We start from the raw sequence: 17,895 nt of genomic DNA on the forward strand, positions 1-17,895 counted from the left end.
AGACCTTGAACCTGTGATCCTCCTGTTTCAGCCTCCCAAGTATTGGGATTACGGTCATATACCACCACACCCAGCTGGATTTAATTTTTATTAAAACAGGCAACATTTTCTTCAGGGAGGTGGGAAGAGAGCTGACCTTGGAGGAACTGGCAGGCCTAATATATGATGACTTTGGGAGTTGGCCTTAAAAAAGGCTGGGGGTAGGAGGCAGCCAGCCTGGGATCACACAATTGCCACCGATTATCCACATGCAGATTATGAATGCTGGATTCTGTGTTTTTGAATAATTAATATTTGGGGATTTTCATACTTTTTCCTTTTTGCTTCTATATTAGCAAGAATAAATTTGGCAACAGGGGTGGGATTCCAAGCTCAGCATCCATAGTCCCTGTATACCACATTCATCTGAAAATGGTAACCCAGGAGGAGAAAAGGAGGAAAGTTGGTCAATTCCAATTTCCTCAAAAGAGGCAATATATAAATCAATACCTATTTTCTTTTATTCTCCATAGGGACAGTAAATTAAGATACATCAACCTATGGCTCTGTTTTTCACACAGATAAAAATTTTGGTAAAAATATATATATACCAATTTAGTTTAGCCACTTCTCTGTTACAGCTAAAGGAAAAAAGCTTTGAATCTCAAGATTCTAACTTAGGTATTGTCAGTTGTAGGTCAGTTTTAGAAGAAGCTGCCTCATCTGGTTTGTGGAATGGTTCCTGATTATTTGGTGTGATGCTGCCATGTGACCAGGACTTTAGTCGGTATCTGTTTCAAATGTGTTCTCACCCAGTAGGCTGCAACATCCACACAGGCACTACCTCCTTTTTATTGTGTCCCTTGCTTGATATGAGCCTGATGCATCTAGGTCCTCCATAAGGATGTGTTGAATGAAGGTGTGGAGCAAAAAAGATTCTTTTAGCAGAAAAAGCCCTAAGTGGGATGCACAAAGTAGTCAAGGGGAGAAGCTTAAAGCTGTAAGATCAACTAGGGCACTGCACACGTCCAGACATGGATGGCATCTCGGGTCCTCTAGGTCAGATAGGCATCCTTGAAAGGAAGGCACTTTTCCCATCACAGGAGAAATGCTCCTTTAATTATTATCTGTGGTTGTGGAGGTATTAGAAGCTGGACTGATCTGAAAAGGTTTTGTAATGAATATGGAATTTTAGCCTCACCTTGAAGAATGTGCGGTGTCCTTTGTTTTTGTTTTGACATGGATAAAGTCTCTTTGTTAGATATTTTTAGACAGTTACATCAACCATACATCACCAGGCAAGGTAACTATCGCTGTCGTGGTAATGAGGAGCTGCATACACGCTGGGACTTGGGGTCGGGGCAGACCCTGCAGCTCACCCCCCTGCCTTCTGCTCCACACACGGGGGTGGGCTTGTCAAAATGGCTGCCTCTGGGCATCTTCCAGGCTCTTCCTCAGCCTCAGACAAGCCTTTTATGATAGCCTGCTGGGATTTTTTAAAATTATTATTCTAGTGTTTTTATTTCTGGCTCAATTTGTTCAGTACTGAACTCCTTGGAACATTTCAGTGGTACATGGGGACTTTAGGATATAAAAATCTTTGTTGCCACTAACAGTAAAGACCTCTGACCTCTGGGAAAGTCCAGTTTGAGACATGATTGGTAAGCCATATTATGTGCAACTGGTAAAGGAGGCTGTTTTTGTACTGTTGATAAAATATAATTGTTATATATTAAAGTTATTTATGTGGTTTCTGGGAGCCTATTGGCCACACCAAAGGAGAGCTTTCCCAAGGCTGAATAAAGGTGTGTCTGTTCTGAAAGGTGTTTGTGCTCCCAAACAGTATTCTAGGTAGTCTTCAGTGCAAAGGCCACCACCCTTTCCTTTGTATCCATTCTCAGCAAGCACAGGGCTACACACATAGCATGCCTAATGACTATCTAAATATTTGACTTGGAGAACAAATAAATCAGAAAGATAGCAGCACCCTATGCCAAATTCTAAGAACCAACCATCACCGGCTCTCTTTCTTTCTCCATTAAACCTATACACCTTCGTTTGCAAAATAAAATCCTCACTAGCAAAAGGATGGAGCCAAGTAACTCAGGACCCTAAGTGCCTGGGCTCTGTTTGCATCTCATGGTTTCAAATGGGAAGCAGACATTTTGAACTATCCTTTAAGAATGATGGAAGCTAGGGAGAAAATAGGAAACAAAAGGGACTTCAGATAAATGAGAGAGACAAGTAGAGTCATGGAAGAGGATTGGAGGAGGGAAGTGGGAGGGAGGAAAGGAGGCTTGAGGAAGGAGACAGCTCAAATAATGCTATGTCTAGTATGAAGATATCTCCACATCTCACCAGCCTGTGTGCAGGGATCTGAAGAAAATCCCACCAAGTGCCATGTGCTTTTGTGTTTGTCAAACCTCCCTACTATGTATAATTACAATGCATCATTAAAAGCATATTAAAAATGGTTTAGATGGGTCATTAGGTGTTGCAATGGCAGCGTAGACAGGTGACAGTGGGAGCTCAGGTCGGAACTGACTATTTTCTCTTCTGTACTGTGTTGATAATAACCACAGTTTCTTTTGAAAGATGATGGGTGGATCAAGTGAGATCATTGCTGCAAAGTGCTTGGCAAATAGTAAAAGCTCAAAAAATATTAGCTCTCATTACTATCATTATGGGGTGCACAGTCAACTCAAACATTCCAGAAGTAGGAAGATCTTTGAAGATGGGGTTGCTGTCCTTTTAAGCCAGATGAACTGGAGGGCTATCAAAGGAAAGATCAAAGGAGGAGTCCTCTAAGTAAATGCCTGGCAGGTTACTTGGGGGCTGATAGAGATGCAAGTAGCTGCTTGGCCCCAGCCCAGGGGATTGAGATGGGACTCCTGGATGGCAGGCTTGGAAGCCCCTACATTCCTGCTCCCCAGTCCTCGGCCTGCCTGTGAAACAGCCACCAGCTGCCCTGCTTGCTCCTGGGCCTCCTTGCTCTGGCCTTCTGGTGCCCTTTTCCTGCCGGGTCCAGGGCCTGGAGGCACCTCTGGCACTTGCTTCCCACGATCCCCTCTGACAGTGCTGCCAGCTGCCCCCAAAAGACAGGGCTGTAGGCAGAGACAGGGCAAGGGCAGCTGCAGCCACTCGGCTGAGGCCAGAGGGCCAAAAAGCCAAGAAGAAACACACTAGCTCACTCCAGCCAGCCTGATGGGAGCTTCAGAGCGCAGATGCCCCAGGAAGCCTGTGTTTTTCCTATTTAGAGAGGAAAGGTCAAAGAGCTGCAGCCTGCAGGGAGCAATGGCCTCCTCGCCGCCCTTCCCTTACATTCTTCTGCCTCTCTCTCCTTTAATAAGAAGGGTGTTCCTTTCCTCAAAGGGAGAGAGAGGGAGGGAGAGAGAGACTGTAAACTGTCCAAAAGGACCGTGAGAAAACAGGAAGCTCTGAAAAGTACAAGAGAAAGCAAGATGAAATCTATTTGCAGGCCGGCCCCTGGGGACATGTGAGGCATTGTTAAGCAGGCAGCTCATACAGCTATATCCTTCCTTCTGCTGAGCAGCGCTTCACTGCCAAAAGGCTGCTATCTGGTCAGTGCCTTAACCCCCTCAACGCCAGCCCGAACACCCTGACCCCAAGCACGGGGCCCTCGCAAAGTCCCCCATCTGGTCGCTCCCCTTCGTAGCATCAAAGAGCTCGAGAGGAAAACGGGGCCAGCTTGTCAGTGGAGGTGGAGACCCTTTCCAGGAAGACCTCACCCCTCTTCTAAGGGCTGTGCCCTCCAGCCTCAGGGCTCTGCTCAGAACAGGCTGCAGATGACCTGGTGATTCATAACTCAGGCAGCTCCTGGCTTCACCCATCTCAAAAGAGAATTTGTCCCGGAAATTCTGGATGGCTGCTTTTCCTGGACAGGTTTTCCAAAGACGGCAGCTGGTTCTTTGCTGTTATGGAGTGCGGCCGCTACCAGGAGAGTATCCAAATCAAGCCCTGCGTGCTTACGCAGAATCTGGGAAGCATATTTCTGAAACATGGCTTGAGTCTACAGGCGCAAGTCTCTGGACACACTCCAGCTGGCTCCAAGAAGCAAGGAGTCCAGAAGTCGAGCCAATAGCGAAAGAGCCCAGAAGGGCAGTGATTTTTTAAAAAATATATAATATGTAAGAAAAAAAAATAAAGTGGAAACCTTTCCTCTCTTCTAATTTTCCATCCTATTGTTAATGCCCAAGACCACAGTTAGTGAACGTTTCTGCTCACTGGGGACAGCTGTTTCCACAAAGCACAGGGCCAGAGAGAACCACTTTATGTTGCAACAACAGGAGGAAGGATTTATGCTAGGAGGAAATTTTAATGGCGAAAATCACAAGAAATGAGAATGTGTTGCTGAAAGAATCTTCCTGCTTGCAAGTCTTTGGGTAAAGGAGGCGCAACTAACCATGGGGGTGGCTGCGGTTATGCCTGCCTCTCTTGTCCAGCTATGTCAATCATGGAAAGAAACTGTCTCTTCCCTGTCACCACTGCCACGCCCGAGCTTAGTTGTCAGGGCTGGCTCTCCACATCACCACATTTGTCCCTGATGGCTTTGAATCGCATAGCAATGACCAAATGGCCTCCAGCCCTCTTCCAACCCCCAACCCTCACAACCTTCACCCAGGGCTAGATCTCTAAGAATCCAGCACAACACAGATGGAAAGTGAGGTAGGTCTACAGGACACCATCTCCAGAGGGCCCATTCTGCAGTGTTTACAAACGCTGTGTCATTTGCATAATCTGTAAACTCAGACATGCTCTGAAAGCCTCTGGGAATGAGGACATGTGGTGGCACAAAAAGGACACCCAGCAGGGTGACACTTTGCAGGGAGGTGGCAACAGGGAAAGGAAGAAGCTGGAAATATTCTTCTGTCACTTTCCAGGAGACAGAGGGCTCTGGGTCAAGGGGGGCTGATACCCATTGTTATTCCAGAGATGTCTAAGAATGGAGAAGGGCTGCCTAAGTTTGACCAAAATGACCTTTAATAACATCCAATTCTTTTTGTCTAATAATAGAGAATATAGCCTCTTCACCTAGAGTTGCGGCCTCCTGAGAGGATATCCCTACCAGGAAAAAGTGACCTTTGCAGATGACTGGTCCAAGCACTATGCCAGGCCCATCTCTCTCTGTGAAGTATAAACTGTGCATTATTTCAAAGCTGGCATTCCACTTTACAAACACTCTCTCATGGGATCTAATGGGGTGGGCCAGAAACCCAGAGCCTAATCAGCCCTCGGGGAGGAGGGAACTGGAGTTTCTAAACCATAAAGTTCCCCACCACACGCCCTTTGAACCATGCTGCCCTGTCACTGAGGTGGGGAGGACGCAGTTCTCTGCAAAGGGAGACTTGTAATATACAACTAAGATGGTTCCCTGTGTCACTGGGCCCAGGATGCACGACTCTGTTCAGTTTTCTGTGCACTGGTATGAGAGAGAACTCTCTAGATCCTCAGATATTACCCAGCCCAAGAAATCTTCCAGGACATTGAGGATGAAGAAGTCTAACTGCCTCTGTGCCTCCAAATCCCACAGAGTCTATATTGGCTCTACCCCCAGCATATCCTCCATTTCAGGGGCATTTTCTACTTGATTGTATCTCTACTGCTGCCCCAGAAAGGATACGGTACATGTGAGAGATGGCTGGATTGAACAGGTGTGGGATAAACTAGGAAATGGCTTCCTTTATATTTTAACAACCTTATTCTAACCAATAGTTGATAAGATAAAAGTATAATTCATGCCTGAAGCCCATGAAAAAAGCTGCAAAGAGGCCCTACTTGCCCCTCCATGGTAGGAGACGTGAGCCCTCTGCAGGAGGGACGAGCTCTGTTAAATGAAAAACACAGGAGGGGGCAATGGAGTGTGCAGCAAATTAAAGAGGTGCCTAAAGAGAGAGGAAAGGGGTGCTCTATGGAACACCCTGGCTGCTGCAGCTGGGGCAGCTTTATGAGTGTGCAGCATGGGGCCCCCTACTCAGAAGAGTCCTGAGTTTGATTTAATACTCTGATTTCACCATCTTGAAATTCTTAAACTATGTTTGAACAAGGGGTCCTGCATTTCTATTTTGCACTGGGCCCTGAGAATTCTGTAGCCCATCCTTCTGGCTGCTTCCTCTCTCTTTAGCTTGGCTGACTCAAGTTGGACATAAATGTTGGACATAAAGTGACTCTCAAACCACTGGGAAACTTGGAGAAAAGGAGGGGAAACAGAAGTGGATGGCAGGAAAAGGGCTGGGGGGAGACGTCTCCCTCTCCCGCCTCCGGACAATGCCCACACGGACTAGGGAAGCTCTGGCTCCTGACCCCTCACCCTGTTCAGGAGTTGCCAGCACAGGAAAGAAGTGCACTTCACGGGGGTTCCTTCAAGTGAGAGCCACGCTGTAGAGGATGAAAGCGGCAGCCCCTGGAACTGAAGCCCTGCTTCAGGAATCTGCATCGATGGAGGATGCCATTCCAGCTACACACAGAGACAAATGAGGGAACATTTCCATTTCAAGCAGAAGGGCTCCACAGACACCAGAATGTGGAATTTCCCTCTCCTTTGCCTCATCCCTCTCTTGGTGACCGGGATGACCCTTGCCTGTGTAGTCCTTCCCAATCATGGGCAAGACTCCTCGTGTGAGAAGTGGAGAAGGTAACACCAACCTCTCTGGTTCACAAATTTTCTCAGATGAGAAATACAACCAAGTTACTTTAACACAGAGCTTTTAACACAAAGCTCAGTCTCTCTGCTACTTGGCACTTACGAATGAGTGAAAAAGACTTGAGACAACCAGGCTCACATTTATTTACAGCCCGAGCAAGCTTTTCTGAGGTCCTTTGAAGAGCTACCTTTCGAATTCTTTATTTTATTCTATTTTTAATTGATAATATACTATTATATATAGGATATTAGTGAGATACAGTGTGATATTCGGATTCATGTCTACAGTGGGAATAATCAGGTGAGGGTATTTCGGGCACATCCCTCATCTTAAGTATTTTTCACTTTTTTGTACTGGGATCATTAAAAACACTTTTAGTAGCTATTTTGTAGTATATAATAAATTATTGTTAATTTTAGGCACCTTTGCACTATAGGAATATAACTTATTCCTCCTATATAACTATTTTTGAACCCCTCATCAGCCTCTCTGTCCCTCCTCTTCCCATCCTCTGGTAACCAATACACTACCCTCCACTTCTATGAGGTCAACTTATTTTGTTTTCACATATGAGTGAGAACGTGTGGTGTCTGTCTTTCTGTGTGTGTGTGGCTTATTTCACTTAATATAACGTCCCCCAGGCTCATCCACATTGTCATCAATGCTAAAATTTCATTCTTTTTATGGCTGACTAGTATTCAGTGGGTATATTTACTACATTTTTTTCATTGGTTCATCCTTTGATGGGCACCTAGGTGGATTCCATATCTTGGCTATTGCGAACGGTGCAGCAACTACTGTAAGATCCGGCAATCCTACCACTGAGTTCGTATCCAAAGGAAAGGAAGTCAGCATGCGGGAACCCCTTTCATCCTCTTTGGGAGGCCTGCCTTCAAATCAACCCAAGTATCAGGAAAGGAGGATAAGAGGAAAGGGAAGGGAGAGAGGGCTGTGAGAGAAAAGTCAGCTTCCCTGAATCCTTACTATGTTCGACTCACTGACTTGTAAGGGGAAGAGGACCACACCTGGTTTCTCCACTCTAGAGCTGTAGCTCTCCACAGTATTCCATTCTTTACCAACTTCCTTCTCTAAATGGGGCTTTCCCCCTCAGACCTTCCATGATTACCGCCTCTAGCTCTGAGGCACCGATGCCACAGCAGACAAACAGGACAGACTCAGGGGATCCAGCCAAAGGCTGGACACAGGTGTGGTGGGAAAAGGGACAGAGAAGTGGCTGCGACTTGGAGTTGACCACAGACCTACTCTGAGCCTCCGTAGTCCCACCAATGAAACAGAGTTGAGAGATCCCTGGGGTCTCTTCCCCTTACGTCATTTGCACAGTTTCTGAGTTCCCCCTTTCTGCCCACCTTGCATTTGAAAGGCTTCACATCAGAGTGCACGATCATGTGTGCCTTGAGGGTCTGTTTCTGCACGAAGCTCTTGTAGCACAGGTGACACTGGTAGGCACGGATGTTGGTGTGGATGAGCACGTGTCTCTTCATGTTGGCCAACAGGGTGAACTCCCGCCCGCAAATCCCACATTTGTGCTCCTTCACACCCTGCAGGGAGGTAAGATGCAACTAATTAGTGCCTAGCTGGTAACAGGCTTTCATGCAGATTGCAGGCTTAGTTTAGTTTTGTCTCTGGTACATAAATCCACTAAGAGATTGGTGATATATGTCAAGTCCTAAGTGATGTATCTTTGGCTTTATTAATTGTTATTTTCTTGAAAAGTGTTGATTACATGATTTGGTGTCTATTCTCTCTTCTGAACACCAGACCACTGGAGGAAAAGGAAGCTATTGCTTTCATTGCTTCTGCTGCCACCAGGGTTAATGCTGCGGTAACAGTTCCAAAGGATTAGTAGGATTTTGGTAGAAGCACTGTGGAATGATATGTGAAATGAGTTTATAATCCAGCTTTCATCATAATGAAAAAATAAAATCTTTTAAACTGATATTATCATTTCCCACGTGAAAACCTTGAGCTCTCTTGAGTTCTCATTAATGGACTTGAAAACCTCAGAAACAACTCATCCTCACCCCAGTCAATTACAACCTGATCATCACTCTCTGCAGTTGGTCCCCTGGGTTCCCACAGGCCATGCTAACCTGTGTGGCATGGTTCTGCAGTCACCACTAATTCAGCACCTCATGATGCAAAAATTTGTCAGAGGACAGCTTTCTGAATTGAATACTTGAGCATCAATGCCTTCAATTCAGAGCATTTCTGGGGACTCACAACTTGAGGAGAGCAGTAGCTCATCCTCACCACCTATCGCTTCCCTGAAAAGGCCCTTGTAGAATTCCTTGATCCCTTTGCAAGACCCCTCGATTCAGAATGACTTTTTTTTTTTTTAATGGGCTCTGGCTATGCTGTCCAGAATGGTCTCAAACTCATGGGCTCAACTGATTACCACCCAAGTTGCTGTGAGTATATGGGCATGCACCACTGTGCCTGGCCAAAATGATTTTTCAAAAGAAAGACTTAGAGAACCACGGCACTGAATTAAAGATTCTTACAGGATTAGAACAGGTTACTAAATGAAAAAACATTACAAAATCCATATTACCTGGGTTTGGTAGTGGCCTGAGAAGGGAGGGGTTTCAGGCTCAGCTCTGCCTCTGCCTATATTTTACTGATTTAATTTGGGGCATGGTGAGACAGTACCATTCCTTAGCATTGTTGGCCATGAAACCTTAGATAAATAAGCTCCATCGCCTTTCCTGGTGAATGTTTCACTTCTCAAATGAAGCAAAGGTCCTGAGAACCCTGGGGTTCTTAGTAGCTGGAACATTTTCTAGTCTAAGTGATTATAGACTAGTATGGATTTATGCCAATAAAAAGATCTAGGAATTGACCTCTTTCAGAAAGTAAATTTTAATGCCCTCTAAGAAAATGCATTTAAAAATAAATTGCATATTCAGTGAGTTTAAAATTATGAAATCAATAAAAATATTTCCTTGATGGGCTTCAAAATTACTACAGCATCTTTCTTCTCCCCATATGGTCTCTGGGGGTGAGAATAGGGTTCAGTTCTAGACACAAGGTACCTAGGTTTGGTCCACAGCATCAGCAAGCAAAAATAAGTGGGTAGAAAAGGTAAAGTCTTGGGGGTAGAGTGTTGAAGAGTTGGGTGCTGGTGTCAGGGATTCCTGAGTGACACCCCATGCCTTGGTGTCTTTATCTGCAAATCAGGAGTACCTCTCAGAGTTGTTGAGAGGCAAATAAGATGAAATGAGAAATAAGACACCTGCCAGAGGCCAAGTGTTGAATAAATACTACCTTTCACCGTTTGCTGACACCTCTAATTAAAGTGCATTTTGTTTTCTGATTCAAATGAAAGTTATTCCAGACACCAGGCTGTTTCTTGCATTTTTACTTCATTTTCTATTATCTCAGAGAATGCATATGCAGAGAGCCTCACCAAGTAGGTGAGGCTGGCCCAAAACCTACAATCCTCCTGTCTCAGCCTCCCAAGTAGTGGGATTTCAAGTGGGCGCCACCCAGCTCAGAATGCATTATGTTCTAAAATATACCTCTGATTCCTTTTCTATATATGCAGGAGCCCTAAAATAAATAAGTGGTCTCCTTTGCAGCCGACACTAGCCTAGGTGCGTTGTTGACAGTCCCTGCACTTGGCAGGCGACTCCCCTCCGATGGTATCTCCAGGTGCCTTTTGTAGGACAAGAGCTGTTTGTGCAGAGCCCACATTTCAACTCTGCTGCAGAGCCAGAAAATGCCCCGTGTTTTGTCCTAACATAACAAATGAAACCCATTAGAGCAGAGCAGAAGCATTATCTTGGCTGGGCAAAGTCCTCCACTGACCTTTCAGAATTAAAGAATGTTTTAACAAAACTGGCTTGCTGGAAGTCTCTCCTGCCAAGAAAACCACTGAGGACAAGGGTGACAGTCGAGGTCAGTGGGACAAAACTCCCTTTCGGCAGTTCAAAGCAGACTCAAGTCAGCTCAGCTGGAGTAAGATTTCAGAGCCTTGTTTTAGTTCAGCCGGAGTGACTCTAGGGCTGTGTTTGCAAACTAGACTGAATGTGGACCCTTGAGACTGTGTTTCTCCTTGAAGACTTGAGTCCAGGGGAGACAAAAACACACCAAACAGAGAAGGATGCTTTCTTGTGCTACCTCCAATGCAAACCACAGGCTCCCAGACCTGGGCAGGTTGGGGCTAAAACCCAGGAAGCCGGCCCTGTGGAACATGCCCAGGTCCCCTCCCCTCGGGCCCCCTAAACAAGCAGCAGGTCTCACAGTCCAGCGAGCAAACAAATCAAAAGGTGGCCACTGCTTCAGCAGCAAAAGGCCACCAGAACTCTCTAGAAGGCTCTCACGGGTACATCCTATTGATGTAGAATCTGATGACACTCTTGTGCTAGTGCCCTGGATGAAGTTTCTGGAAACAAAATTCCAGGGGTTCTTGGGAGGTAGGAAGCCACAGCTCAACAGCCAGCTGTTTCCTTTATCCTTCCTCACCCACTCCTCCAAACATCTGCATTGTTTATTCCCAGGCCCATGGTAGCCTCTAGACGTCTAGCTGGGGAAGGGCTCAACCTATAATCTGTGGTCTTGCTTTTCTCTCCTATTTGAAGGTAAAGAAGGGCATAGGGTTTAGGTTAGGAGCTGCGTCCCCAGCCCCTCATGATCCGAGGTGGGGAGCACTGCAGGCCCTGGCTCCCAGGCCCAGGACTTTGCAGATGTCCCTCCAGGCCCAGCGGCCCTGCCTGAGGGGGAGCCCCGGTACCTTGTGGGTGAGCGAGTGCTGCTTGAGGTGGTGGGGCTGCACGAACTCCATCCCGCACTCGGAGCAGATGTAGGGCCGGATGTCCTTGTGTTTCATCATGTGGTTCTGCAGCTGGCTGGGGTACTGGAAGGTCTTGTCGCACTCGGAGCAGTTGTACTGGATGGGACCCCGGTGCGTGGTGAGGTGCCGCTTCAGCTGGGCCAGCGTGGGGAAGTCGAGGCCGCACTCCACGCAGATGTTCTCGCGGCCGCTAGCGTGCTTGGCCTCGTGGGCCTTGAGCTCGCTGGGGTAGGCGAAGCCCCGGCCGCACACGCGGCAGCTGTGCGGCTTCACCTCGCTGTGCTGCATCATGTGACGCTTCAGGTGGCTGGTCTGCGTGAAGGCCTTGTGGCACACCTGGCACTTGTGAGGCCGCGTGCCCTGGTGGGTGAGCATGTGCGTGTGCAGGTGGCTGAGCTGCTTGAAGAGCTTCCCGCAGCGCGAGCAGGCGTGCGGCTTGATCCCGCTGTGGCCCAGGATGTGGGTGACCAGGTTGTACTTGGAGGTGTAGGACTTCTCACAGGTGGGGCACTGCCAGCGCTTCTGCGCCCCGCCCACGTCCACGTAGTAGCTGTCGTCGATCTGGACGTTCACGTCCACCCTCTCCACCTTCTGCTTGGTCTCCTCGCTCTCCGGGGGCTCGGCTTTCCGCGGCAGCGGCGGCTCCGGGGGCGGCTTGGGCAGGAAGGCGTGCCGGCTGAAGGGGAAGGGCGAGGACGAGGGCACGAAGAAGGGGAGCACGAGGCCCGGGTGGATCTTGGGGTAGTAGGGGTAGGGCGAGGGCAGGAAGGGGGGCGGCGTCGGCGGGGGCCACAGGGCGCTGGGCTTCACCGGCTCCTGCTTGACCGGCTTGGCTCCCAGGTGCTCCAGGGTGCGGTAGAACTGGAAGCCCACGTTGCACAGGTCGATCATCTGAGAGTCGTACCTGGGGCGCGAGGGCTGCGGGTAGAGCAGAGGGAGGCTCGGGGGGCCGGCTTCGCTCTCCTCTGGGTGGAGGGGAAGGGCGGCTTCTTCGGCAGGGTGGTTGTAAGGCATCTTGATGGGCATGCTTTTCCGCTTCCGGGACCCCCCTCCTTCTAGGACCCCCGGGAATCCGTCTAGGTCTGCTGGTTCATACCGAAACTGGGAGAAAGGTCCCTGAAGAGCTTCCGGGAAGGAGTGTCTTTGGGGTGTTTTCCCTCGGGAAGCCACGGGCTGTAGGCAATGGGAAAAGGAAGGGGTGCTCTTCACACCCAGGTTGAAACAAGCGCCCTCATCTTTGATCATCTTCATTTCCTTCTGCATCCTTTGCAGTCTCCCCTTTAAAGAGAAAGAAACTTATTGTGGAATTTTGTTTTGCTTTGTTTTTTGCTCTGTTTTGAATCTTCTTATCCATTAAGGGCATAAGGGATCAGTACTAATTTATGAAGAGCAACACTTGTTTAATACTGACACTCGTTTGTCCTAGGGCTGTTCAGAGTACCACTGTGGTTTTGCCTTGCAAAGCAGTTACTAACGTGGAAATCACTGGCTTTCTGGAGAACGCAGTCCCTACAGCTGAGTCAAACTGAGCTCAGTGTAACTGCAGCTACAGAACCAACAGGGTGGGAAGGAAGTTGGACCTCTTGGGTCCTCGTTGCCATTTTAGACAAGGGTCGCCAGGCTGAGAGGACATGGCACGCTCAAGTCACAGGGCTACTCAGTGGGAGAGTCAGAACTGGGACACGGTTCTGAGATATAACCACATCTACTGATGACGATTTTTTTTTTTTTTTTTTTTTGCAGTACGGGGGATGGAACCCAGGGGCATTTGACCTCCAAGCTACACCTCCAGCCCTATTTTTTATTCTGTATTTTGAAACAGGGTCTCACTGAGTTGCAAAGGACCTCACTAAGTAGCGGAGGCTATCCATGAACCGTGGTCCTCCAGTCTCAGCCTCCCGAATGCTGGGATTACAAGCGTGCGCCACCACTCGCAGCACTGATGATGATTTAAATGTGGTTGTTAGTATGATATCTCTTCTAAGGAAACAACTTTTACTGTTATTTCCTTACTTAGGCCTTTGCTTCTGGAAGATGAGGATACCAAAGGCCATGTAAGAGAAGGGCTTTAATGCCGGACTCAACTCTAGTATTTCTTCGTGTCCACTCTGAGCAAGGTGTGCTGCTGAGGTGGACTCAGAGGATGAGATCGGCCTGATTAAGAAAAGCAACCCATGTTATAAATTCATTTGGCATTATACATTTTGGCTTTAGTTTGTTTCCGAATCTTCAGCTAGAAACAACTTCAGGGGAGAAAGTCTGAGGTGATAAAACTCTGGACCTGTACTTGGGTCCCTTCCTTCATGAAGGTAGAAAACTAAAGGGCAGCCTTTGGTGACATTTCTCCTGCTGAGCCAGGTACTGCATCCTGGTGACCCGCTCAGTGCCCTGAAAGAGCCAGTAGGCTCCAAGTCTGGACCAAGGGCCACGTTCCTTTCCTGGCCATTTCTTTTCTATCTTCCTCACACGGACACTGATGGAATGAAACAGTGGCTGACTTTACATTTGCAGTAAGGCCTTTTCTTCCCTAGTCCTCTGAGTTTTCTTAGTCCCCTTTGCTCATCAGAGGTTCTAATGGAGCCAACTGGCCAAGTGTCAGGTCTGATTTAGGGATGCTGGAGATGGGGTGAGGATAGAGTCGTGGACTGATTGATGCAGGGTTCTGGCCCTGGGAATGACTACAGACTTGGCAGTACAGGATGAGAATCCTGGGATGAGAGGGCCCAGTGATTTTTCTATAATCCTTGGTGAGACAGATGCAGTTTATTTTTTCGTACAAGTCTCCAGATATTCCCAAATCATATCTATGTCTTTTTCAGAAGTTCAAGAACTGTAGCACAATTAAAGCCAAAATGAGACTTTTTAAAATTTGTGATTACCAAGTACAGACACAAACAATCCAACTGAGTAAAATATACATGTTTTTTTTTTAATGTGGATATTCAGGAATTACTTAAAGCTGTCTGTGATTTGGCCAGAAAACTAAAAAGAAGTCATGTCTATTAATATTTCCTTTGTGTTTATGTGAATGGGAAGATGGCCCTGGACTGTCATTCTTTCTTTGGGTTTGGGGATTAGTAATGAAAAGCAAGAGCTTGTGTGCCCAGCAAATGGGAGGTTTGCTTCTTCCTGAAATTCCTACCAAGAAGCAAAGTCTTTTACCACCTCAGCAATTGTAGGAAGAGATTAGAAAAGTAAGAAAAGAAAATCTCAAGCTTTATGAGACCCAGAAGGGTGTCGGTGAGTATTACATGAGATTCTGAGAGTCGGGGTGCTGCTGCTGGTGGAGAGGACAGGAGGGTGAGACGGGGACAGCAGAAGCCCTTTGATGGTTGCCCATGTGTCCTCGCTGGTATCATGGCTTGCAGCACAGCGGATTCTGGTCCTTAGATTCACAGAGACTTACAAGGGTTGGGGATCTGGTCCAAGAATTTGTTGTATCTATACAAATATTTGGCTTTCAAACAAGGCTAAATGTGTCCTATTGAGTTGCAATGAGAATGGCATATTCTTTCTCTGGAATGACAGTTTAGCCACAGTTGGTTTTCTAACCCCTTTAGAAATAGTTTTCCCACCAATAAAAAAATAAATAAATAAACAATAAAAAAAATAGTTTTCTTTCACCAAAAGGTCCACTCAGGCTGGAAAGATTCTTCCAGGCTGTAACTGCCAACCACTGTTTGTTTGATAGCACGGCTATCAAAATCAAACTTGTACATAGCCCATAATTTTAGGGGAGGGTGTTAGAGGGAACGGAGAATTAATGAAGGAAACACTTCCATGGATATAATGTACATCTGTAAAACTGCCAATGCCAATCTTAATATCTTGTATGGGGAGAGACTGGGAAGGAGTCAGGAAGCTCACAAAGCGCCTTTTGCATGTGTGTCCCCTCGCTCGGAACCAAATTATGGTGTAAGCCTACAATGCACCAATAGAAGTGTGTGTGTGTGTGTGTGTGTGTGTGTGTGTGTGTGTGTGTAGCAAGTTGGTTCTCTCTATTTTATTCTGGTCTAATTAAAAGAAACTAATTTCTAGTTCATATTGAAGAGTTCAACTTGAAAATTAGTGGAAAAGGATTGCATTAGAACATCTGACAGATTTAATGAGTTTTTTGTGTATTTTATTCTTAAGAAGCTACTTGAAAATTCATGGCTAATGACGTGTGGCCTCTTTATATAATGTGCTGTATCTTAAAATGGAAAGTTACCTCCTTAGAAGATAATCTTATCATTAACATTGAAACCTAAGGTATTTCAGTGTATGCCCATTATTATTGTCCTGCTTAATATTTTTCTTGTTAGTGGTGATAAAATCAACTAATTAATTCCTTTTAATATATTAGAAGTGACATTTCTAATATAAAAGCAATCTCAAAATCTGTTTATTTTCAGTGTTTACATTTTTATTTTATCACCACTGACCTAGCAAAGACACATTGTAGAACAGAAATAGTGTGTTTTTGAACACAAATGGCACAACTCTGCCCCCAAATGCAGATCTTTTACATATGTACATTCTAGTTTTCTGCTTATCTTAATGTTAAAAAATTACTTTTTCCCAGTTTCTCTCTTTTTTATATGATGATCCTAAAATAGCAGTTTGAGTACCCTAGAATAAAATCAGAAACTCAAAAAGGTTTAAAAATTCATGGGATCCACTGAGGGACACTTGCCCAGGTCTTTAAAACAGCAGGTCTCTTCTGCAGACAGAGCGGGAAGATCATTGCCAATCACAAGGGGAGGTCAAGGAGAACTAGCTCTGCTTCCCCCTTGGCCTTCTTGGAGAGAAATCAACGGTGGCTGCTGCTAGCTATTAATATCCCTGTCTTTGAGCACCAGGTGATAAGGAGAAGCCCTAGCGGGCACAACAACAACAACAAATCCCTGAAAACGGACCTGTGCTGGGGGTGGAGAGTGTTGAAAGAAAGAGCGAATGAGGAATATCTTTTTCAGAAGGCAATTTATCTTGAAATCAGTCAAGTTAAAATGCTGGGTGTCCTCCAGCCAAAACACTAATAGAACCCTAGAAAACCTCAATGTGCTCCCTTCTGTTTCTAAAAATAGATTCATAGGCATCCAAGTCTGGGACAGGATTTCTGTGCAGGAGCCAGGAGAGGCACAGGGACAACAGTCTTGTTGGGAACCCACAACCTGGGGACAGGGCTTGGAGGGGCAGGGAGGAGTCCAAGCCCTCTGCGGGGTCTGTCGTCTACAGCTGCCTCCAAAGCCCTGGGGAAGACTAGTGCTTTGTAAGACAATTTCCCATCTGGCTGCATTGAAACAATATGCAAAAGGAAAGAAGAGCTGAAGTTTTAGAAAAAGATGGTTATAGGATAGTGGACAGGATGTTGGTTTGGAGCCTTAGAGTCTGGGCTTGAATGTTGGCTTTGTGTTAGCAGCTGTGGGAGACTGAGCAAGTTAATTCTGAGGTCTGAGCAGGGTGTGGTTGAGCACATCTGTAATCCCCAGTACTTGGGAGGCTGAGACAGGGGGATCGCAGGTTTAAAGCCAGCCTCAGCAATTTGGGGAGACTCTCACCAACCTAGTGAGACCCTGTTTCAAAAACAAAAACAAAAAATAAAAATAAAAAGGGCTGGGAGTGTGGCTTGAAGGTAGAATGACCCTGGGTTTAATCTCCAGTACTTCTTCCCAAATTTGTGAGGTCTGATGTTCTCCTCTGTGAAATGGGAGTTGGAATGTTAAAGTAGAGCACGTATGAGAAAGTGTATTCAGTACCAGGCAGTGTGGTGCCTTTGTGAAGGAAGAGTGGGTAGGAGAGCAGGGTTAGGGTTAGTGATCAACAGGTTCGTTTTCCAATCTGAAGCTATTGGTCATCACTGATGGCTTCTGAGCCTCTGCTTTTCAAGTTCAAAACGGAGACTCTACCCATTTTCCTGGGGTGGGTCTTGTCAAAGCCGTGAAGGTAGCATACTCAAGGAGGCCAATGAGTTTCTTCATTCTGTGAATGTTTAGAAATGCTCCCCATCCCTCCTCTAAGGTGATGATAACTCCATTCCTACACTAATAATAGACTCGGGGTACAGTGTTGAAGCAAAGGGGCTCATCAGCTGCTCCTGTGAACTATCCTTTGGACAGTGTGTGAGAAGTTGAAGTTGCCCCTATCTAAAATTGGAAGTCACCTTCCTAAAGACAGGATGGTCTGTTTGTGAAACCCAAAGTCTCAGACACTGGGCCTGTTCTGGGTCAACACTGGCAAATCATTTCTTGCATTTCCCACTGTGGGAACAGGGACTGGATTTGTTTTATTCATTGCTGTGTCCCCAATCCCCAGCGTGTGCCTGGCTCAAAGTAGATGCTTCACACACTGCTTTGAGATGGAAGGAGACAGTCCCCATATAAAACCTTAAAATGTTCTCTTACTCTATTTAGAGTGAGGGTGACCTTATAAGTTCTAGGGTAGTTATTGGGAAATACTTGA

The 17,895-nt window shown here is 46.4% G+C and overlaps 1 protein-coding gene across 2 annotated transcripts in view; it reads right to left on the minus strand.

Annotated features, from left to right (window-relative positions):
* ZNF366 (zinc finger protein 366) overlaps positions 1 to 17,895 on the minus strand; it is a gene marked incomplete at its 3' end in the record, with an annotated part of 69,976 nt that overhangs the window by 5,212 nt on the left and 46,869 nt on the right. The window contains exons 2-3 of one of the 2 annotated variants that reach the window (XM_080712832.1): positions 11,395 to 12,727; positions 8,009 to 8,200 (exon numbers count right to left, since the gene is read on the minus strand). In XM_080712832.1, the coding sequence (XP_080568958.1) occupies positions 8,009 to 8,200; positions 11,395 to 12,717 (1,515 nt within the window). In that variant the 5' untranslated portion in view covers positions 12,718 to 12,727. Of the gene's footprint in view, positions 1 to 8,008; positions 8,201 to 11,394; positions 12,752 to 17,895 lie in introns of those variants that run through there. The other variant, XM_080712833.1, reaches the window with a different exon arrangement.

The sequence above is a fragment of the Muscardinus avellanarius genome (assembly GCF_963383645.1).
Source record: "Muscardinus avellanarius genome assembly, chromosome: 1".
NCBI classification, from domain to species: Eukaryota; Metazoa; Chordata; class Mammalia; order Rodentia; family Gliridae; genus Muscardinus; species Muscardinus avellanarius.